The sequence below is a fragment of the Oryx dammah genome, unplaced genomic scaffold (assembly GCF_014754425.2).
Source record: "Oryx dammah isolate SB20612 unplaced genomic scaffold, SCBI_Odam_1.1 HiC_scaffold_27, whole genome shotgun sequence".
Lineage (NCBI taxonomy): Eukaryota > Metazoa > Chordata > Mammalia > Artiodactyla > Bovidae > Oryx > Oryx dammah.
Window position 1 is genome coordinate 23,030,099 of NW_024070211.1, and position 24,442 is coordinate 23,054,540.

General features: G+C 38.1%; 1 protein-coding gene across 2 annotated transcripts in view; it reads left to right on the forward strand.

Moving 5' to 3' along the window:
- Window positions 1-24,442, forward strand: part of CUL3 (cullin 3) — a 103,115-nt gene that overhangs the window by 33,124 nt on the left and 45,549 nt on the right. For both annotated transcript variants that reach the window (XM_040228474.1, XM_040228475.1), the window contains one exon: window positions 21,771-21,884. In XM_040228474.1, the coding sequence (XP_040084408.1) occupies window positions 21,771-21,884 (114 nt within the window). The remainder of the gene's footprint in view (window positions 1-21,770; window positions 21,885-24,442) is intronic.

Below are 24,442 nucleotides of genomic sequence, written 5' to 3' on the forward strand. Positions count from 1 at the left end.
AATATTGGAAACTTTTATAGTTAGAAGTCAACTTAGAAACCATTTTACATGTGAGGAAATTTGTGTGAGAGATTGTAATAAGGTGTCCAGGTAGAGATATGGTGGGTTTGGAGCTTGGCAGGAACTCAGAACTGGAGAGTGAGATCTGACATTTGGTAGCCTGCACTGAGGAATACGTGTTGGGAGTTCAAAAACAAAAATCCCAGAGCCAAGGGATGAAACTTCAAAAGCAAACTATGGGTAAACAGGTGTGAAAAATGAAGACTAATTTAAGAATCTTGGCATCAAAAAGAGAAGAAAAGTAGAGTGGGAGAGGTTTGTTTAAAGCTGTAGAAGGGAAGTTTGGAGCAGCTGAAGTTTTGGATATGAAGGGAATGTGAAATGAAACAGTGGAGAAGTAAAGGTAGAGGGGGCGCAGGTTCTCACAGGGCGTGGTGATAACGGTCCCAGCTGAGTCTCACATAGCATTTACTGTGTGCTAGGTCCACTCTGAGTGCTTTTGAATATGTTCACTTGGTTAATGGTCACAACCCAAGGAGCCAGATACTACTGTTATTACCTCTATTTAAAAATGAAGAAACCCAGGCACACAGTGTTGGTTATTTGTCCAAATACATGAAGTTAGGGACTTCCTGGTAGCTCAGATGCTAAAGAATCTGCCTGCAATAGAGGAGACCCATGTTCGACCCCTGGGTCAGGAAGATCCTCTGGAGAAGTGATTGGCAACCCACTCCAGTATTCTTGCCTGGAGAATTCCATGGAAAGAGGAGCTTGGCAGGCTACAGCCCATGGGGTTGCTAAGTGTTGGACATGACTGAGCGACTAGCACTTTACTTTCACAAAGTTAGTAAGTATCCTAGCTGAAAACAGTATTCAAGCAGTGTGGCTTCAGGCTGAATCCCTAACTTTTCTATAAATCTCCTCCTGAGGCATAATGAATGGATGAAGATGCAGTAAATATGCTGAAATTAAGGGTGCACATGGAGTTTCATGAAAATTGCCTCTGTTTATAAAACTGTAGTCCTTTAAATTTTAGTTCTTGGTTTATTTATGGTTAAAATCAAGGAGTTGGCAGGAGTATCTTTGAGATGCTTTAGTTCTAAAACTACTGCAAATCTAATAATTAAGCAGTGTATCTTCTGAAAATGAGATGAAGAAGCTTGGAGTAGCTCCTGTGAGGAATATACTAAGGAATTGGCAAGTGAGGGAAAAGATATCTCTGTGGGAGTTGGCCTGAATGTATATGATTTATCTTTCTTCCTTTTTTTTTTCTTTTTTTTAAGAAGTGCTTTGCAGCTTGGGCACAGATGTAGGAAAAAAACCTCTATATTTATGTGCTTTGATTCAAAAAGTGAGGAGAGGAGGGAAGGTCAGAGTTAATGTGACAGATTTTTGGACTCTGAAACATGGTTAGGTAGAAGTTGGAGTCATGTGAACAATAACTCTGTGGTAATTGTTAAGAGCTTCAGTATAGTCTCTTAAAGTGGTCCCATATCTAAGATTAACTGTTATTTCAAAATATAGCCAGTTCTCTACAGTATATTCCAGAGAACATGTATTCGAGTTGATTATGCTAAAGAATTAAAAAGTGAATATGCTGAACTTTTATTTCTCCTATAAGTGTTAATGAAATAGCAGCAGCATCTGAAGATGTTCTTTAAATTTTTTTTTTCTTTCACAAATACTCATTTGACCACCTTAAGCTAGTTAATTTCCGACTAGGAAATATGCCAGTATCAGCATATCTGATGATTTCTTTGTTTCAGTTGAATTAAGGTTTTGAACCTCTGCTGGTATCTATGCTTTCATTTTTCTGTTTCCTCTTGATCTTATTTCATTTTTAGTTTGATTTTATAAGACATTTTAATCGTACAAATACAGTACTGTCTGCAGGGGACACTGTTACAAGAAGTCTTAACTGACAGAGCCATCCTACAGGAGCGTAAATGTTTGTCCTCGGATGTGGAAGTCGATTTGTTCTACCAAATAGGACTTAGGGATGTTACTGATACAATGTGCAGAGATAGTTTGCATGTAAATCAATAGTGCCTGTTTCTACATTGTACCTTCTGCCTGGAAGGTAAGAGAATGGTTTAGGGTTCTGTGGTGTCAAAGTTATTATGTCTTCAGTCTCACAGAATATATCCCTTTTTATGGTTCTGGAAGCGTTCCTACAGCTTTTTGTTCAGTATGCTTTGAGCAGTTAGCTGAACTGCCTAGCTAATGATGTATTTTTTAAAGCAAAATTAGTTTCCATTGAAGTGAACCTTTTAGTGCTGTGGTGTAGACAGCCAGGACTATCTTTTTACGTTGAAGAAATAAGTTTGCCACATTGAAGCAGACGTAGAAGTTATAGGCTGTTTCTTTCTTGGTAGTATATTCTTTCTATCTGTAGAAGAATATTTCCCCAAGAAACTGAGACCCAAAGGAATTCAGTAAATTTCTCAAGACCACAAAAACAAAACCTACTGTGTGTTGTGACGTTCTCTGCCTTGTCATAAATATGAAAACATTTCAGAATTCTCAGGGACTATTTTTTTTCTAACTCAAATACCTTTAAAGGCATGATTATATTGGAGAAAAAAAGATTATGCCACTTTTAAGTTTTAAGGATTTTAAAATTATAGGTCATTTTGTAAAAGCCTCAAAAGTATCCTTGTAAAATTAATCATCACCAAATTTAACATTCAAAAGTATTATTTGCTGGACTAGCTTGGGTGTAAGAAATACTAAATAGAATGCATCTGATTTCTGCATTCATGGAACAGATAAACAAGTAAATGTTCTATTACTTGTGGGAAGGTTAAGTTAGGATGGAGCCATGTTTTTTTAATGTTTCTGATTTTATTTTATTTTTCAGCTTGATGGAGGTATAGCTGATGAAATTGTCAAATTTAAAGTGTTTTTTTTTTGAGTCGTGTCGTTTTAGAAGATTCCTATTTGAGATTCAGACTTCATAGAAAGTCGGTATAGAGGACTTAGCTTTTCTTCTATACACTGCTAAGAACTCCATAATAATAAATAATAATAGATATAATAAGAGTTTAATAATAATTTAGTAGTAGATGCAGTGAAAAAATGTACTGGATAGAAAGTAAGGAGAATGAGGCATTAGGCCTGATTCTACCACTAAATATTGAATCAAGTTACTAGATTTTTCTGGACTTAAGATTATTGATGTATAAAATGATTGGGATTAGTTTTGTTAGCTTGAATGAGCATTATATTTATATGATGATTATGTACCTTGATAATTTTGGGTTACTTAGGAAAATGATAGTTTTTGAGTTTACTGTTGTCCTCTCATGTGCCATAATACATGTTTAGAATAGAAGTTTTGCCATTTTTAATTGTTTCTTAAGGTCAGGAGAAACTCTTTGGTTTTAATATAGAAAGAACTTTATTATCCTAATCTTGTTATGATTAACAAGTTTCTTAGATTTGCCTTAAGGTTAATTTCCCTCCTTTTCCCCCAAATTTCTACTCTATAGTAATAATGAGATAGCCTTATAAGTGAGTTTATAAAAGCTAATTTCTGTACTGTAAAAGTTTGTTCTTTTACAAAAATAACTGAACAGAAAAGATGTTGACTTTTCAACTCTACTAGAAAGTTTATTATTGGTAAAAAGAATATTTATTCCAGTGGTTTTCAAAGTCCTTCTATCGTGTTCTTCAAATAATGTCTTACTTTGATGGCATCATTGTGAGGAAGACAGAGTAAAAGGAGCTTCATCCTCTTCACTTTTCATTCATTCAGAAAACTGTTTATTGAGGATCTGTTAGTGCCAGGCACTGAGCTATGCATTTGTGTTAAAGATCTCCATCTTTCTGAAACTTAGGTTACAGACTTACATACTTGAATCTGTGCCTTGTAATCTTGATCAGTTCTAAGCACTCTGTTTTTCAGGTAGGAAAAATGATGCTTTGAAGAAGAATAATTTCAATTTTTAAGTGACGTCTTGTTGGTTGTGTGTGTGTGTGTGTTTGTGTGTGTGTAAATTCTCTTTGTAGAATAACATGCTACTGTTTTTATTTTGTATGTAGGGTCACCTTTGCTGAAAATGATGTTTCTGTGTAAACTACTTGCTGAGTTTATTAATGTTTCTCCTCATCTTTAGAGGGAGAATGGGAAGAACTGGAGTTTTAAATACTATGTTTATTCATAGATAAATTTAAATGTTTATATAGTGGTACTAATCGTCTGAGGGAATGAAGTTGGTAATTTTATGGTAAGCTCTAGACTGTTTTGTAGGCCACTTAAGTAGACTTAGCTTTTATAATAAAGTTCTTTTAGTGCTTTTCTTTTCTTTCTAGGCAAATATAAATGGATGTAGAGGCACCTTTTAAATAGCATTGTATGTACAAAATATATCGTAAATATAGTGATTGCAGTGAATTAAAAAGGACATTGATAGAAACACTAGGGAATAAGATTTTCATTAGCAAAGACAGATTCAGTTCAGAGGTCCCACAGATACTGAGTCTCTCCTGTGTTTTACCCACCAGAAAAGAATTAAGACACAGTGCCTATCAGCACGAAACCACCTCTCAGTTTTAGTGAGGTAGTCAGATTTGAAGGGGAATTATTTTGCCTGAAGAATTCAGGGTAAAGTAGAAAGAGGAGGTCATGTTTGATGAGCCTTAAAGTATTATAGAAGATTCATCATGTTAAACATAGGCAAAAGATAATCTCAGTAAGGGAAATGGCATGAATAAATAAAAAGGTAGATAGGTAGGACCATAGTATGGTGGACCAGTATAAGTTTAAAGGGAACATAAAGGACTTCACTTGGATTTGTAGGAAATGAGAATGATAAAGTTAGCTGGCCTAACTTTGTAGGGGATTTGACTTTTACTCTGTGGGTGCTAGGAGCTATTGGGTTTTAATCTTCAAAAAGCCTGAAGTGGAAAAGATGAAGTAAAAGGTTTAAATAGAAGTTCCATTTTCAGTCATTCATTGCTACTTATCTTTCATTCTCGTGCCCTCTTGTCCTTTTTTAAAATTTAAAGTTGTTGGAAGAACTAAGAACCCACTGAATGTTAGAGTCGCTTAGAGTGACACTGACAGTCAGAAAGAAGAGGAAGGCTCTCAGCTAGGTGTACAGACCCTTAAGGAATAGGATTGGAAAAATGACTTGAATATAAATAGGATGATCCCCAAAGAGATTATTAGGGATAGGGATAGGGTGAGGAGTAGGGATTAATGGAGAGTCAGAAAGATAGCAGTCAGAATATGAGGGGGGTAGGAAATTGAGTAGTTTCTACTGTAAAAGGATTGAAAGAGAAATGCTGGGGTAGAGCCAAGTTTAGAGTGTTATTTAGTAAGTTCACCCATGTTAAACACCAGCTATTCCTACTTGAATTGTGGAGTAGACTATAAGCTCTGTGAGAGCAGTGCTTTTAGTCTTGATTCTGTTTTCTAGTGATGTTCTTTTAATATTTATTAAGCTAGGGCCTGTTCCATTCATCTTTGTGTCTTCTGCTCTCCATATGCTGCTAAGTCGCTTCAGTCGTGTCCAACTCTGTGTGGCCCCATAGATGGCAGCCCACCAGGCTCTGCCATCCCTGAGATTCTCCAGGCAAGAACACTGGAGTGGGTTGTCGTTTCCTTCTCCAATGCATGAAAGTGAAAAGTCAGAGTGAAGTCGCTCAGTTGTGTCCGACTCTTAGCGACCCCATGGACTGCAGCCTACCAGGCTCCTCCATCCATGGGATTTTCCAGGCAAGAGTACTGAAGTGGGGTGCCATTGCCTTCTTTGGCTCTCCATATAGTTGGCATCAATAATTGTCTGTTGAAATGAATCTCTAAGAACAAATGGAAATAGAGTCAAATGGAAGCCATTATGGTTTATATCTATGAACTGCTGACATCTGTTTTGTCTTCTGTATATGAAGTAATACTTCTTCCTACCCAAGGTCATTACTGAATCTTAACTACTATAAAGCAGTGTTTTACCATTTTAAAGTGCAGTTCAGTTTTGGGGCTGACTACCTTTGATTTCTTGAGTCTGGAGTCTGTCAGTTTGCTGGGAACTCTAGATTGTGTGATCTTGTAGAACTGTGTTTTTTCTCTTCATGATACCTAGGAGAGAGTAGTTGCTGTATTGCCATACTTTGTATATGTTTTACTATTTATTTTGTCAGTGTCCCTGTTGTTCAGAGTTGAACTATGGTATTAATGCTCTGATGTACTGGTGCTTTTAATGTATTTAATGTAATATATTAATGTATTTCTTAAACATTGGGGGGAAAAACCATTGGGAATGAAGTACGTGACAAATGATAATCATACTGTCCTTCGGTGGTATACTGCTTGTTCTTTGTTCTCCTTTCCATCCATTAGGTAAAAAGCTTACCATTTTTCAGGGCATGACTTCATCCTTAAATCCTGGTTTTCCAAGTTGTGTTCTTTTTTTAAAGTTTTTAATTGTTTTTAAAAGTAAGAATGTATTTTTTTTTTTAAATCCAAAATTTAGGTGTTTTTTTTAAATCTTTAACATGTAGCAAATTTTCTTTATGGAACTCTGAAAACCTGTTGTCCTAATAGGCATCATGTGCCCCTGCTTTGACTTCTTTAATACCGTTCATTGAATTCTACTTTGTATTGAGGTCATATGGATGCTACTGTTAGACTCCTCCCTTCTACCCTCCTTTGTAGAGATTGTTAAGTGAGTGCATTTTATATTCCCCATGGTGCCTAACACCCTGCTTGCTTGTTGAAACTAATCTTTAAATATTAGAATTGTCAGCTCAGGGAAAAAATTTTATGTATCCATTTAAATTAAGACCTTCATTTTAGACACTTCGTGAAATTTTCGTTAATAACTATGTATACATTAGTAAACTTACAGAAGAATCTTTTGACAGTGATCACAAAAAACATTTCCCTGAAATGGCTGTCTTTAGTTTTGATGATACTGGTATGAATCCTCTTATAAAGGTGGCCAACCTTTATTCTAAAAATAAGTGAAAATAATGAGAACAGTACTGTGAATCTAGAAAATATCAGAAGGGCAGTGAATTTTATTCCAGTCAGGAATCTGTCATTAGTGAATTCTTAGACAGTTTAAAGTATCTACAAAAGTTAAAATTAATTCTCCTAATCTTTAGTCGGATAAACCTACTAGACAGTGTATTGAAAAGCAGAGACATTACTCTGCTGCCAGAGATCCATATCCTCAAGGCTATGGTCTTCCCCGTGGTTAACATGTGGTTGTGAGAGCTGGACTGTAAAGAAAGCAGAATGCCAAAGAATTGATGCCTTTGAACTGTGGTGCTGGAGAAGACTCCTGGAAAGTGCCTTGGACAGCAAGATCAAACCAGTCACTCTTAAGGAAAATGAACCCTGAATACTTGTTGAAAGAGCTGACACTAAAACTGAAGCTCCACTATTTTGGTCATCTGATGCAAGCAGCCGGTTCACTGGAAAAGTCGCTGATGCTGGAAAAGATTGAGGGCAGGAGAACAGGGCATCAGAGCATGAGACGGCTGGAAGGCATCACCAATGCAACGGACGTGAACTTGGGCAAACTCTGGGAGATGGTGAGGGACAGGGAGGCCTGGCATACTGCAGACTATGGGTTTGCAAAGAGTTGGACACGATTGGTCAACTAAACAACAGCAACCTTTAGTAGAAGTTTGCTTTGAAATACAAAAGTCTTAAGGTTGTTAGGTATTATGAATTAGCTACATCTGTTCATCAGATTTAATGGAGGTTGGCTACGTTATGAACTCCTCAAAATATGAAGTAAAGTAATTCTTTATAGTTATGGAGAGATTTTGTTCTTTAAAAGAAAGGAGAGAAAGCAGTAATCAAGTGGAAATTGAGAGTTGAGAATCAATACTGTATAAAATATGTGAATATATATGTATGTGTGTTGTGTTGTTTCAGAAAACTTTCTGAGCATGTTGTTAAAATGCAGATTATGATTCAGTGGGTCAAGCTTACAGATGATGACTGTGATGATGAGGATATTGACCATAATTCTACTCTGTGCAGATGACACTCTCAGTAGCAAGATTCAAATAATTTTATAAATAATGTAACACAAGTAATATTTTAATGGAAGCAAATGCTTATGTGGCATTTAATGTGGGCTGGGCACTGTTCTAAGTATTTTGTGCATGTTGGCTCATTTTATCCACAAAATAACTCCTTGAAGTAAGTGCTATTTTATAAAAACTGATAAACAAATGAAGGTTTCCCTGGTAGTTCAGTTGGTAAAGGATCAACCTGCAATGCAGGAAACCCCAGTTCGATTCCTGGGTTGGGAAGGTCCGCTGGAGAAGGGATGGGCTATCCACTGCAGTATTCTTAGGCTTCCCTGGTGGCTCGGTAAAGAATCCACCTGCAGTGCGGGAGACCTGGGTTTGATTCTTGGTTTGGAAGGATCTCCTGCAGAAGGGAACAGGTACCTATTCGAGTATTCTGGCCTGGAGAATCCCATGGACAGAGGAGCCTGGCTGGCTACAGTCCATGGGGTCACAAAGAGTCGAACATGACTGAGCGACTGACACACACTATCACTTCCACACAAATAAAGTCGCTCAGGGTCACACGTCTACCTAACATTGGCTCTATGATTTGAATCAGGCAGATGGGGTTTTTAGCATCTGTATTCCTGTGCTGCCTTTATTTACCATGTAATCTTTTAAATCAAGAATCTTTGCATAAGGGGAAGAGCTGTGGAGCGTTTTTCAAAGGATGCGTCAGATTAGGAGAGATATCTTCTACACTTCATGGCTTGGCTTCTGTTGCGATTCACTTATATATTAAGCCACGTTTATTGATAGGTTTATATCACATCACTTCATATTTTGAGATCTTGAGGAATTATTTTTTAATGACATTTTTAGGAAATCCCTGCCTGCCTGCTTACTTGTGTCTGACTGTGACCCTTTGGACTGTAGCCCACCTGGCTCCTTTGTCCATGGAATTCTCCAGGCAAGAATACTGGAGTGGGTTTCCATTTCTTTCTCCAGGGAGTATCCTCGACGCACGGATCGAACCTACATATCCTGTGACTCCCGCATTGCAGGTGAATTCTTCACCTATTGAGCCACCAGGGTAGCCCATTTTTTGGAAAAATAGGATTTATATAACTGGTAAAATTTGTAAAATGATAAGTTCCCAGATTATATATGCAGGGCTCTGAAAAATTCAAATGCTGTGAGAACTTCAATGCTATTTTTGATCATGGTAAATGTTGCCTATTTTTGTAAATACTTGGTTTCATCAGGTGAAACAAGGAGTATGTTTTGGAATTCAGAGCCAAGAAAAAGGTACTTAGCGAGTATCCAGTGACTCTGTCAGTCTCAGGCACACCTTGTTTTATTGTGCTTTTGCTTTACTACACCTGGCAGATAACTGCATTTCTTACAAATTGAGGGTTTATGGCAACCCTCTTCAGCGGGTTTCTGATGAACATTCCTGATAGGTGGGAAGAGGTCAAAATACCATATGGACACAAGTTTGGAAGAAGTTAATTCCTTGGATTACTTGGAAGGGCTCACAGTGTAGAAGAAGTAACTTCAGATGTGGTGCAAGTAGCAGAAAAAACTAGAATTACAATTGGAACCTTAAAGTGTGTTAGTCGTTCAGTTGTGTCCAACCCTCTGTGACCCCAAAGACTGTAACCTGCCAAGCTGCTTTGTCCATGGCATTCTCCAGGCAAGAATACAGGAGTGGGTTGTCATTCCTTCTCCAGGGGAATCTTCTCGACCCAGGGGTCGAACCCACGTCTCCTGCATCGCCAGAATCATAGGCAGATTCTTTACTGGCTGAGCTACAAGGGAAGCAAGATGAAATGTACTTCTGGTACAGATACTGTCAAGGCTGTTGACATGACACAAAAGGATTTGTTACATTAACTTAGTTGATGAAGCAGGTTTGAAAGGACTGACTCGACTTCTTACTGTTGGTAAAATGCTGTGAAACAGTGTTGCATGCTACAGAGAAATCATTCTTGAAGAGTTTATTCATGTGACACATTCATTGTCATCTTATTTGAAGAAATTGCCAAAGCCATCCCAGCATTCATCAGCCACCCCTGATCAGTCAGCAGCCATCAACACCTTGGCAAGATCTTCACCAGCAACAAGATTATAACACCTTGATGACTCAGATGATGGTTAGCTTTTACTTGCTACAAAGTATTTTTAAATTAAGATCAGTTCAGTCCCTGAGTCCTGTCCGACTCTTTGCGACCCCATGAATTGCAGCATGCCAGGCCTCCCTGTCCATCACCAACTCCTGGAGTTCACTCAAATCACATCCATTGAGTCGGTGATGCCATCCAGCCATCTCATCCTCTGTCATCCCCTTCTCCTCCTGCCCCCAATCCCTCCCAGCATCAGAGTCTTTTCCAATGAGTCAACTCTTCACATGAGGTGGCCAGAGTACTGGAGTTTCAGCTTTAGCATCATTCCTTCCAAAGAACACCCAGGGCTGATCTCCTTTAGGATGGACTGGTTGGATCTCCTTGGAATTGGATCTCTGGCTTGGAGAATTTTGAGCATTACTTTACTAGCATGTGAGATGAGTGCAATTGTGCAGTAGTCTGAGCATTCTTCGGCATTGCCTTTCTTAGGGATTGAAATGAAAACTGACCTTTTCCAGTCCTATGGCCCTGCTGAGTTTTCCAAATTTGCTGGCATATTGAGTGCAGCACTTTCACAGCATCATCTTTCAGGATTTGAAATAGCTCAACGGGAATTCCATCACCTCTGCTTTCTAAGGCCCACTTGACTTCACATTCCAGGATGTCTGGCTCTAGGTGAGTGATGATGCCATCGTGATTATCTGGGTCATGAAGATCTTTTTTGTACAGTTCTTCTGTGTATTCTTGCTATCTCTTCTTAATATCTTCTGCTTCTGTTAGGTCCAGACCATTTCTGTCCTTCATCGAGCCCATCTTTGCATGAAATGTTCCCTTGTATCTCTAATTTTCTTGAAGAGATCTCTAGTCTTTCCCATTCTGTTGTTTTCCTCTATTTCTTTGCATTGATCACTGAAGAAGGCTTTCTTATCTCTTCTTGCTATTCTTTGGAACTCTGCATTCAGATGCTTGTATCTTTCCTTTTCTCCTTTGCTTTTCACTTCTCTTCTTTTCACAGCTATTTGTAATGCCTCCTCAGACAGCCGTTTTGCTTGGTCTTGATCCCTGTCTCCTGTACAATGTCACGAACCTCCGTCCATAGTTCAACAGGCACTCTTATCTATCAGATCTAGTCTCTTAAATCTATTTCTCACTTCCACTGTATAATCAAAGAGATTTGATTTAGGTCATACCTGAATGGTCTAGTGATTTTCCCTACTTTCTTCAATTTAAGTCTGAATTTGGCAGTAAGGAGCTCATGATCTGAGCCACAATCAGCTCCTGGTCTTGTTTTTGTTGACTGTATAGAGTTTCTCCATCTTTGGCTGCAAAGAATATAATCAATCTGATTTCAGTGTTGACCATCTGGTGATGTCCATGTGTAGTCTTCTCTTGTGTTGTTGGAAGAGGGTGTTTACTATGACCAGTGCGTTTTCTTGGCAAAACTCTTCATTAGCTTTTGCCCTGCTTCATTCCGATTTCAAGGCCAAATTTGCCTGTTACTCCAGGTGTTTCTTGGCTTCCTACTTTTGCGTTCCAGTCGCCTATAATGAAAAGAACATCTTTTTTTGGTGTTAGTTTTAGAAAGTCTTGTAGGTCTTCATAGAACCGTTCAACTTCAACTTCTTCAGCATTACTGGTTGGGGCATAGACTTGGATAACTGTGATATTGAATGGTTTGCCTTGGAAACGAACAGAGATCATTCTGTCGTTTTTGAGATTGCATCCAAGTACTGCATTTCGGACTCTTTTTGTTGACCATGATGGCTACTCCATTTCTTCTAAGGGATTCCTGCCTGCAGTAGTAGATATAAGGGTCATCTGAGTTAAATTCACCCATTCCAGTCCATTTTAGTTCACTGATTCCTAGAATGTCAACGTTCACTCTTGCCATCTCCTGTTTGACCACTTTCAATTTGCCTTGATTCATCAACGTAACATTCCAGGTTCCTATGCAATATTGCTCATTACAGCATCGGACCTTGCTTCTGTCACCAGTCACATCCACAACTGGGTATTGTTTTTTGCTTTGGCTCCATCCCTTCATTCTTTCTGGAGTTATTTCTCCAGTGATCTCCAGTAGCATATTGGGTGCCTACTGACCTGGGGAGTTTCTCTTTCAGTATCCTATCATTTGCCTTTTCATACTGTTCATGGAGTTCTCAAGGCAAGAATACTGAAGTAGTTTGCCATTCCCTTCTCCAGTGGACCACATTCTGTCAGACTTCTCTATCATGACCCGCCCGTCTTGGGTTGCCCCTTGGGCATGGCTTAGTTTCATTGAGTTAGACAAGGCTGTGGTCTGTGTGATCAGATTGACTGGTTTTCTGAGAGTATGGTTTCATTGTGTCTGCCCTTTGATGCCCTCTTGCAACACCTTGGGTTTCTCGTACCTTGGATGTGGGGTATCTCTTCACGCCTGCTCTATGCACTGTTTATTTAGACATAGTACTATCGCCCACTTAATAGCCTAGTGTATAATGTAAACGTAAGTTTTATATACACTAGGAAACCAAAAAATTCGTGAGACTCGCTTTAACAAAAAATTTTTGTGACTTGATTTGTTGCAATGCTTGGTCTGTTGCAGTGGTTTGGAATCAGAACCATGGTGTCTTCAAGGTATGCCTATATTTTTAAAACAGTGGAAAACCCTGCTTTCAATATCACACAAATCCGGCATAAATCATATTAATTAGGGGAAACATCCCACCCTGGAATGGTTCTAAGGCATTGCATGAGTGCCATTGATCTGATCAACCTGTCATATTCCAGGAAGAGGAACTACAGAATGTATAGGTTAAGTAACTTGTTCAAAGTCTTTGTAATTGCCCTGGGTAACTGTCTGCAAATACAAATTTGATTGTTTAGATCCTGAGTGAACACTGAAATGCTACAGATTTCTAAGAAGTCACACCTCTTAACATGATAGTGTTTTCATGGTACCCTTAAATGTTTTCTCTTTTTTTTTTTAGCACATGCACCGTATTATTCATGTATCTTTTGGTGTTTTTAATACATGGTGTATATTTCCATGGAAAATAATGCCAAATACAAATGTCTGTATTTTTCAGAGGTTTATCTCTATTGGAATTAAGTTTTGTCCTGAGTTTGAAGAGTTTTTTTTAAAGCAGAAAGTCCTTTTCAGTAGTCCATATCATCATTAATTATATGGCTTAGTTCTGGTTTCAGTAAAGTTGAGAATTAAAATCTTAATTACTACTTTCAGTTGATAAAATTTCTTAGTGTTACCTAGATATTAGGATTGGCTTGCTGGGGTTTGCCCCAGGCATTTTAACTTTAGAGGGTGAAAAAGTTACAATTAATGATTAAGAATAAATGTGTGTGTGTGTGTGTGTGTTAGAGGGTGGGGAGTTAATGTGTAGATTATTAATAATCCTTCAACTCTCTAGCCATGAGCTGCTGGCCTAAGGGCAGCCTGCTTGTCAGTCCTTTCAGCTTCCACTCATGCTCCTACCTGCTGCCCTCTCCTGTCATTACCCTTTCCACTTTCTTCCCTTCGCCAGTAATCTGATTGATTTGAGAATGTATTTCTTACAACTTGGATGTCAGTTTATCATTGAACACAGTGAACTTACATTATTATGGCATTGAAAAATAAAGGCTTTGTTTTGATTTACTAATCCACTTTAATCTTTGCTGAGGGTGTAATGAAAAGGACAGGGAAAGCTCTGTTCACAGAATGGAGGATGTAGTATGTCCATTTGAATTACTGCAGCGGCCTCTCTAAAGTTTGGTGTACTCAAAATAATGATTCTTCATTGTTTGGCATTCAGGTTGCTTTTATGAATAATGATTGTGGCATCATCAGTTCAGTTCATTCGCTCAGTCCTGTCCGATTCTTTGTGACCCCATGAATCGCAGCACGCCAGGCCTCCCTGTCCATCACCAACTCCTGGAGTTCACTCAAATCACATCCATCGAGTCGGTGATGCCATCCAGCCATCTCATCCTCTGTCATCCCCTTCTCCTCCTGCCCCCAGTCCCTCCCAGCATCAGGGTCTTTTCCAGTGAGTCAACTCTTCGCATGAGGTGGCCAAAGTACTGGAGTTTCAGCTTTAGCATCATTCCTTCCAGAAAACACCCAGGACTGATCTCCTTTAGGATGGACTGGTTGGATCTCCTTGCAGTCCAAGGGACTCTCAAGAGTCTTCTCCAACACCACAATTCAAAAGCATCAATTCTTTGGTGCTCAGCCTTCTTCACAGTCCAACTCTCACATCCATACATGACCACTGGAAAAACCACAGCCTTGACCAGACGGACCTTTGTTGGCAATGTAATATCTCTGCTTTTGAATATGCTATCTAGATTGATCATAACTTTTCTTCCAAGGAGTAAGCGTCTTTTAATTTCATGGCTGCAGTCACCATCTGCAGTGATTTTGGAGCCCCAAAAAATAAAGTCTGACACTGTTTCCACTGTTTGCCCATCTATTTGCCATGAAGTGATGGGACCGGATGCCATGATCTTCGTTTTCTGAATGTTGAGCTTTAAGCCAACTTTTTCACTCTCCTCTTTCACTTTCATCAAGAGGCTTTTGAGTTCCTCTTCACTTTCTGCCATAAGAATGGTGTCATCTGCATATATGAGGTGATTGATATTTCTCCCGGCAATCTTGATTCCAGCTTGTGCTTCCTCCAGCCCAGCATTTCTCATGATGTACTCTGCATATAAGTTAAATAAGTAGGGTGACAGTATACAGCCTTGATGTACTCCTTTTCCTATTTGGAACCAGTCTGTTGTTCCATGTCCAGTTCTAAGTGTTGTTTCTTGACCTGCATGTAGGTTTCTCAAGAGGCAGGTCAAGTGGTCTGGTATTCCATCTCTTTCAGAATTTTCCACAGTTTATTGTGATCCACACAGTCAGAGGTTTTGGCATAGTCAATAAAGCAGAAATAGATGTTTTTGTGGAACTCTCTTGCTTTTTTGATGATCCAGCGGACGTTGGCAGTTTGATCTCTGATTCCTCTGCCTTTTCCGTGAACATCAGAAAGTTCACGGTTCACGTATTGCTGAAGCCTGGCTTGGAGAATTTTGAGCATTACTTTGCTAGCGTGTGAGATGAGCGCAATTGTGTGGTAGTTTGAGCATTCTGTGGCATCATAGCTTATGTTAATAATACAATAATGAAACAGGACCCAGTTTGAGAACATAAACATTGAAAGTTTTAAAAAATAAATATACAATAAAATTAGCCTTTTAATTTCATGTATGATTCTGTGAATTTTAACCCATGTATAGGTTTGTATAATTGCTATCACAGTCAGTATGGAATATCCTTCAGCCCCCTTGTAGTCACATCCTTCTTCCACCCTTAATACTTGGCAAGCACTGATCTGTTAGTGTAGGTTTGTTTTGTCAATAATGTTGTATAAATGGAATCATACAGTTTGTAGCCTTTGAGACTAACTTCTATCATTCACATAATTATTTTGCAATTGAGCCAGTCTGTTGTGTATATCAATTGTTTTTTCCTTGTTGTTACCAGATGATATTCTCTTGTTATCAGTGTGTCAGTTTGCTTATCCATTTACCTGTTTATTTATTGCAAGACATTTGGGTTGTATAGTTTCTTCTGGTTGTGAATAGAGTTGCTGTGAACATTTTTCTGCAAGTTTTTGTGTAGATACAAGTTTTCCTTTCTCTAGGATAAATTCCTAGGAGTGGGATGCCTGGGTCATATGGTAAGTGTATATTTAACTTCATAAATTACTGCTAGACTGTTTGCTTGTGGGATTTTGCCATTTTGTATTGCTACTAGCAATGTATGAAAGTTTTAGCGGTTCCGAATCTTTGCCAGCACTTGGTACTGTCAGTATTGTAGCCATTCTGATGTATGTGGGTAGTGGTATCTCATCATGCTTTTAATTTGCCTTTCCTTCCTACCTCATGTTGGTGAACATCTTTTCATGTGCCAAATTGCCTTTTTATATCTTACTTGGTTGAGTGTCTGTTCAAGTCTTTTTCCCATTTAAAATTTTTGTTTGCTTTCTTTATTGAGTTGTAAGAGTTTGGGGGTTTTTTGTTTTTATTCTTGCTACAAGTCATTTGAGACTTTCTCCCTGTCAATAGTTTGTCTTTTTATTTTAAGAATACTTGCAGGACAAAAAAATTTCGGTTTTGATGGAGCCCATTTTATCATTTTCTTTTCTTTTATACCTTATGCTTTTGGTGTTAGGTTGAAAACTTGAAATCTCAGATGACATTTTTTTTTTCTTACATTTCATTCTGCTATACCCTTTTTCTTTGAATTATTGTGGTGCTTTGGAAATGAAATGATACAGCAAGAAATTTGTCTCTTAAAGTAAAGGTTGATGTTGAATGTTAACAATGGCTTAAGAAAATCAGGACTTAGAACCACATATATGATTATTATTATTATTACTATAAACATTCATATTGAGGAACTTTTGCAAAGGGAAGGAACAAAAATGGCTGGTTTGGCTCTTTAAGTTAAAGGGCCCCTAATCCTGGCTATTATATCAGAATCACCTGGGTACCTCTTTAAAAACAGGAATACCCAAGATTCTCTTTCTCTTAGATCCTGTGTGGGCCCCCGACTTTTTGTATGTGTGTTAGTCACTCAGTTGTGTTCAACTATGCAGCCCCATGAAACTGTGGCCAGCCAGGCTCTTCTGTGCATGGAATTCTCCAGACGAGAATGTTGGAGTGGGTTGCTATTTCCTTCTTAAGGGGATATTCCTGACCCAGTTCTCCTGCATTGCAGGTAGATTCTTTACCATCTGAGCTACTAGAGAAGCTTTTTAAGATAGACTCTATTTTTTAAAGCAGTTTTTGATTCACAGCAAAATAGAGCAAAAGGTATAGAGATTTCCTATATGCCCACTGACACATGTACAGTCTCCCCCACCACAAGCATCCCTGCCAGAGTGGTGCAATTGTTACAGTATTGAACTTGGAACACTGACTTACCATTATCACCCACAGTCCATCGTTTACATGATGTTTATTCTTGGTGTTTATTCTATGCGTCTTTGCAGCTGTTTAATGAAATACCATTACAGTAGCATACAGAATATACAGAATATTTTCACTGCCCTAAAAATCTTCTGTACTCTGCAAATTCATTTTTCCTTTCACTCTAAGCCCTGGCAACCACTGATCTTTTCTACAGTCTCTTAAAGTTAGGCCTTTTCCAGAATGTCATGTGATTGGAATCATATCGTACATAACATTTTCAGATTGACTTCTTTCACGTTGTAGTATGTACTTAAGTTTCCTCTGCATCTTTTTTTTTCCATGGGCTTGATAGCTCATTTCTTTCTAGTGCTGGCTGATATTCCATTGTCTGGATGTACCGCAGTTTATTTATTCACCTACTGAACGGCATCTTCCTTGCTTCCGAGTTTTGGCGGTGACAGGTAAAGCTTCTGTAAACATTAGTGTGGGGGATTTTATGTCGACATATGTTGTCAACTCCTTTGGTACTTATTCTGGGAAGCATAATTTTCTGGATCACATAGTAAGAGTATGTCTAGTTTTGTAAGAAACTGCCAATGTATTCCCAAGTAGCTTTATCATTTTGTATCCCTCCCAGCAGTGATTGAGTGTTCCTTCCTATTGCTCTGCATCCTCACCAAATTTGATGTTGTCCTTGTTTGAGATTTTGGCCATTCTAATAGATGTGTGGTGGCATCCCATTATTTTAATTCAGACATTGAACATCTTCTTATATGCCTATTTGCTATCTGAATATCTTTTTGGTGAGGTGTCCAGGTCTTGCCAGTTTTAAAAGTTGAATTGTTTATTTTCTTACTGCTGAGTTTTAGAAATTCTTTGTGTATTTTGATTAACAGTCCTTTATCAAGTGTATTGAAATTAAAAGATGCTTACTCCTTGGAAGGAAAGTTATGACCAACCTAGACAGCATATTAAAAAGCAGAGACATTACTTTGCCAACAAAGGTCCGTCTAGTCAAGGCTATGGTTTTTCCAGTGGTTGTGTATGGATGTGAGAGTTGGACTATAAAGAAAGCTGAGCGCAGAAGAATTGATGTTTTTGAACTGTGGTGCTGGAGAAGACTTTTTGAGAGTGCCTTGAATTGCAAGGAGATCCAACCAGTCCATCCTAAAGGATGTCAGTCCTGGGTGTTCATTGGAAGGACTGATGCTGAAGCTGAAACTCCCAATATTTTGGCCACCTGATGCAAATAACTGACTCATTGAAACAGACCCTGATGCTGGGAGAGATTGAAGGAGGGAGGAGAAGGGGATGACAGAGGATGAGATGGTTAGATGGCATCACCGACTCAATGGACATGGGTTTGGGTGGACTCCGGGAGTTGGTGATGGACAGGGAGGCCTAGCGTGCTGCAGTTCATGGGGTCTCAAAGAGTCGGACTTGACTGAGCGACTGAATTGAATTGAATCAGGTGTATGTATCTTTTCTAAATATTTTCTTTCAGTCTGTCTTGTCTTCTCGTTCTCTTGATTGAAATCTCTTAGCCTCTGTAGGATTCTGTCTCTTTGCCAGGTTTATGATCTATTGTTTTAAATTATTGTGTCTTGCTTTATCCTTTGCAAGGCTAGATGCTTTGCATAGTCATCAGTTTTCAGCTACTACTTTAGCCTCTTGTCACAGCTGGTACATCATCCTGCTCTCAGCTTCCATGATCTTGTTAAACTTGTTCTTCATTGTCTCATTCTTCACATTCCAGCTCTTCATCTGCATAATGTTCATATAGATTTTTAAAGTAATGGATCTGGTCACAGTATGACTGGCAGGACCCTTTGGTTCTGATACCACCTTTATCTCAGGGTCCTTCTTCCCCTTTGCCTTTGCTAGTGCAGAAACTCATTATGGTTTTGGTAGGGTGTGAGATTAATATTACATATCCCCCACTTTCTGTATTGTTATGTTAATAGTTTGTAAGATAAAGGTTAAATGTTTTGTCACTTTATGCATGTTTTGCTTTATATGCCAGCTTAGTCTTGAAAAAGCCTGTTTTGATCTTCATAAACATTAAATTTTCATCTCATTCCTACCATTTTATTGTATGTTTGGACAAATAATCTTTCACTTTTCATGTATCAGTACAAAGATACTTTTTGAAATAGTTTTAAAGGAACAATTTCTTGCTCATAGAGTGATCTGAATAAGAGATGATTGCAGCAAGTATATTTAAGGGCATTTATCTTTCATCTTTTAGTCATATCTCTGTGTGTGATCATTCAAAAATAAATACAACAAAATTAACTCTTAATAGCAACTTCCTTTCTGCTGAGTAGAATTCACTATTACTGATCTGTCAGGATAATTTTTTGAAGTATAATGCAAATAAAGCAGTGTTATCATTTATAACACACTGTATTAGTCGGTTGCATTTTAATTTTGTTGAAAGGCAGTATCTTATACTTGCTGATATATTTTTAGAGTATAATTAGTGGTTACAGAAAATATGCCTTATTTTATAACTTTTAAATTTAATAGGTAAATTTTTCATTTATTCAGCAAATATACCAAGCACATTTTTGCATTCTTAAATCAGAATGACTTTATAAATAGAGTTAACATATAACTTGCTTTTATAACAAAGGGAATATTTTCACTTAAATCCTTTCAAATGATGAATTTCTAGTGTTTAGAATGTATAATACAGTTTCTCTAGTATTATCATGATTTTAATTTAATTGCTACTCAGAGTTTAGAGGGTCAGTGAAAGAATATGAAGCTTGATGAAGAATTTTGTAAATAGGTACATTTTCAGCTTGCTGGGGTTTTTTGTTTGTTTAGCATATGGGAGCTTGCATATGATGTGGTTGACTTAATTACTTGAAATATATTTTACCACTTTGCATGAAAGTGTTTAACATAGTACTGTCAACTGACATGGATGTTTATCACTTTTAATATTGTCAACATATTTATGGAGTAATCTCGTGGTGATATATTTAAAGTCAAGTAGCTGAGTCTTGTGAACAAGAGTATATAATAAAATTTTTAATTATGTGGTATAGACTAGTGGTTTTCATACTGGATGTTTGGTAGAATAGATTAATTGTCCCACCAGTAAACTCCCACTATATTTCCTCTACATGTAAGAAAAAATAAATTACAGTTTTCTTAGCTTCTGCTTTCTCTCCCATGTGTTGAGAATAATGTGTGTGTGTGTGTGTGTGTGTGTGTGTGTGTGTTTTAATCTTTGGCCCTTAAAATCACTTACTGTAGTTCTAATACACAATGACATTTTATTTACATGTGTTTATAATTTGGGTTTTAGGTGTCAGAAAGCACTGTGACTTCAGATTCTTCCCAGCCTGAAAAAGTTAAACCACTGCTGTAGATTATCTATGGTAAAGAATGTTCAGAGATTTAAAAAAAAATATGTCTCTTTAGGCTGGAGTTACTGAGAGTTGAGGTGGACTGTGGATGATTGGTTGGATTTGAAAAACTGGCATTAATAGTCCTAAAGTGTCATAGGAACTTAGAGGACAGATGCAGTACTTCACGACAAAGCTAAAACCAGAGTCTAGATTCTGTTTCCTAGTCAAAGAATTTTTCCATTGGACTGATGACATAGCAGGAAGAAGTAATGGTCAGTAACCTGTTCCTGGAGAAGGTGTGAATATTACTTGTGGATTGTGGGAAAAAATTCCTCAAGTCTTATCAGAATTGCCTTTAAAGGGTATTTCCGACTGGAAGGAACTTTATGCAAAGGCAGATACGGTGAAAGAACTTAACCTTGTTGGAGGTGAATCATGGTATTGGAGGGTGGGGATGAAATAAAGGGTCTTTTATATGCCAGGCACTGTTCTAGATGTGGGAGGTACACATGGAGAAGAGAAAATCCTTGCTGCAACAGAGCAGTAGTAAACAGATAAATATGTAATATACTGGTAATTAGTGACGAATACTGTGAGGAAAAATAAAGCATAGGGTGAAGAAGTAGAGGTATTCTTATTAAAAGAGGATAGTCAGGAAAGACCTTTTTGTGGAGGTTAAACTTGAGTAGAAGAAAAGGAGGGGAGTGAGCTGTGTGAACTAAGCGGAGATGGCAGAGCACGTTTGCAGTACGCATTAAGTTAGTATATTTTACGCTCGTTGTATGTTTGCTGAATGTTAGGCACTGTCTTATGTGTATTTCAAGTGGCAATTCAGTCCTTAAAACAGTCCTGTAAAATGGATACTGTTTCAGATATGAGGAAGATGGCGATGAAATAATTTACCCAAGGTTACACTCCTAATCAGGGAACTGGTATTCAAGCCCAGGTAGTTTGACTCCAAAGTCAGTGTTTTTGACCATTTTTCAAAGATGGGGGAGGGGTAGTGTAGTAGAAAGTTTACCTGGAGCGCTAGAGCCTGGGACCAGTTCTGTGGCACCTTTGTAGTTCTTTTGTAAGTCTTTAGGATTTTATGCTGACAAGTTACATCATTGCAGGGTTGAGAAATGCCCAGGAGGTTGCTTTATGATTCTGGAGGTCAAGAGACTGGTCTGGACTGTACAAAATGTGTTTTGTTAGTTATCTGTATATAGGTTATATTATAGCTTACTTCTACTGGTCTGTAACATGTTTCTTTGATTTAAAATCGAAGATTTCACTTCATTATTTTGTTGAACAGATACTGCGCATGTATACATATAAGTGTGCACTGGCTGTATAAACAAACTGTAATGAGCCCTTCTGTTAATAGGTGCGAGAAGATGTGCTAAATTCATTGAATAACAACTTTCTTCAAACGCTAAATCAAGCTTGGAATGATCATCAGACAGCTATGGTGATGATTAGAGACATACTAATGTATATGGTAAGTAGAGCTTTGTTGTTTTTCCTTTAAGTTAAGCATTTCAAAACACAGTGTCATTTTTTCTGTCACATTTAGTTAGATTGTGCAACTCAGTGTGGAAAACTTTTCTTCTTTTTTTTTTAATACCGTTTATGTCATAAGGGCCAACTTTAGCTTATATGCATAAAATCTTAGTTGTTTGTATACTTAAGGATTAGAAAGGAAAAGATGTAATCTAGCACTCAAGCTTCAATATGGGAAATACTGAAAAGCCCATCCCTGAGTAAGGGGAGTTGAGTGGCAACATGAGAGATGAAAGCTAAATATTCTCTTGCAGATTTTTAAACCCTAATGTCTTTATGTTTTCAGTTACAGGAGATACCGTATTAATGCAACTTTTTTTGTAATAACTGTACTCTTAATAGCTGCCATTATCTCTCCCAATAGTATATGTGTATGCTCAGTCGTGTCTGACCCTTTGTGACCCCATGGACTGTAGCCCCCCAGGCTCCTCTGTCCATGAAATTGCCCAGGCAAGAATACTAGTGAGTTGCCATTTCCTCCTCTAGGGATGTGTGCACATGTACACACACACACACATATGTATATATATTCTTCAGATATGTATTCCCTTTTTCACGTATAACTTTTTTGTTTCTATCATTCAAAAAAAATAACCTTGTTGATCAAAACAGGAAAACATTGACTTGAGCTAGATTGTTTAATAGCTTTCAAGGAGATTAAAAACTATCAGGTTTTTTAAAAAAATACAATTATTAAAGATTTGTCAAGCTTAATTATTGGGTCTGCAGAGTCATCAAACCCAATAACTGTTTCTTCAGTGTTTATGCTTGGGAATTGAACTTATGTTGGGGAATAGGACTTAATGATTTTCTTCTAAGATTTTACTCTCTGCTTTGGAATTTTTATTTTCAGTTTCTTTAGTTTTTTGATTATTAGTTGTAATGGTGAGAGTGGATCCTAGTTTCTTTAGTTGGTAGAATGAGGCAGTCTTTGAAAAGAATTTCCAGTGAGATCAAAGAACTATAAAGTTTTCTGTTCTGCTGAGTGAATTCAGTCAGGCCTATTACCCCAGGATTTGTGATGCTGGGAAAGATTGAATGTGGGAGGAGAAGGGGGTGGCCGAGGATGAGGTGGTTGGATGGCATCACTGATGCTATGGACATGAGTTTGAGTAAGCTCTGGGGGTTGGTGATAGACAGGGAGGCCTGGAGTACTACAGTCCATGGGATCACAAAGAGTGGGACATGACTGAGTGACTGAACTGAACTGATTGGCAAGAGTATCAAAGAAGGGCTACATCATTTTTCAGGGTTTTGGGAAAAGGTTTAGCAGATTATTTAGCCTTTCTGAGCCTCATTTTCCTCTTCACAATAGTTATCTTAATGTGGACATTTTGAGGTAAATGAGGTAGCCTGTGAAAACATCATAATGTTTAGGATTTAAATGTGAAATGACTTCACTTACTGCTGTCTTAAGTTCCAGATTTGTTGAGTCTTTGAGTTTCAACACAGACACTGAGATAGAAAATCCCTTGTGATTTTATGGTCCATTGCTCTGTTGATAAAAGGAATATTTTGAAATAATATATACTTACTCTTTATACCCTGTGATTTCTTAGAATTTCTATTTTATTTCAGCACACACACTGCATTTTTTGTTGGTGGGGGCACAAAAGAAATCTCAGACTTTGAATCCTAGCTGTTATGTGACTGTAGTCAGGGAACTAATTATCATAATCAAGGAACTAATTATTATTTCTTAGCTCCATTTATAAAATGAAAATAATATTGTGCTCATGGGTAGAGTAGCCATGAGGCTTCAAGAAGCCCTTCATGCGAAGCACTTACATGGCCTGGACTGTAGTGTTTTGTTCAGTTAGAATTAGTAGTAATATTTCCCTTCATCTTTTCATCAAATCCATCTGGTAGTGTAACAGCCCTGGATAAACCCAGCCACTTGCCTTCCTTGGGCTTCTGCTGGTAGAAACCCCATTTGGGAAACCTTGTACTATGTGTCCATTTTCATGAACTTCCTCTACCAACCTTCCACACTGCCCAGAAGTCTCTAGTCAGCTCATTCTACCACTTTGAAACAATTATTTCTCTTCAAGCCTCCTCCTATCCTGCTGGTCCCCTTACTCTTAATAAACAATCTCATCTGCCTTTCAGAGAAAGAGAAAGCATCAGGTAGAAGCTGTATTCATCTCTTGCCTCTGAGTCTGCAAGTTTCCCTCTATTTTCTCCCCCTTCTCAGAATAATATCCCGCTAAATTTTCTCTTGGACCCCTCCACTGCCACTTAGGATCTCCCATTGCTATTCACAGCTAAACGTCTCATAGGAAGTGTTGACACTTGCTGTCTCTCTTTTCTCATCGGTTTGAATCCACCTGCAAGGTAGGAGACACAGATTCAGTCCCTGAGTCGGGAAGATCCTCTGGAAGAAGAAATGGCAAACCACTCCAGTATTCTTGCCTGGGAAATCCCATGCACAGAGGAGCCTAGTAGGCAAGTCCATGGGGTCGCAAGAGTCAGATACGACTTAGCGACTAAACTACC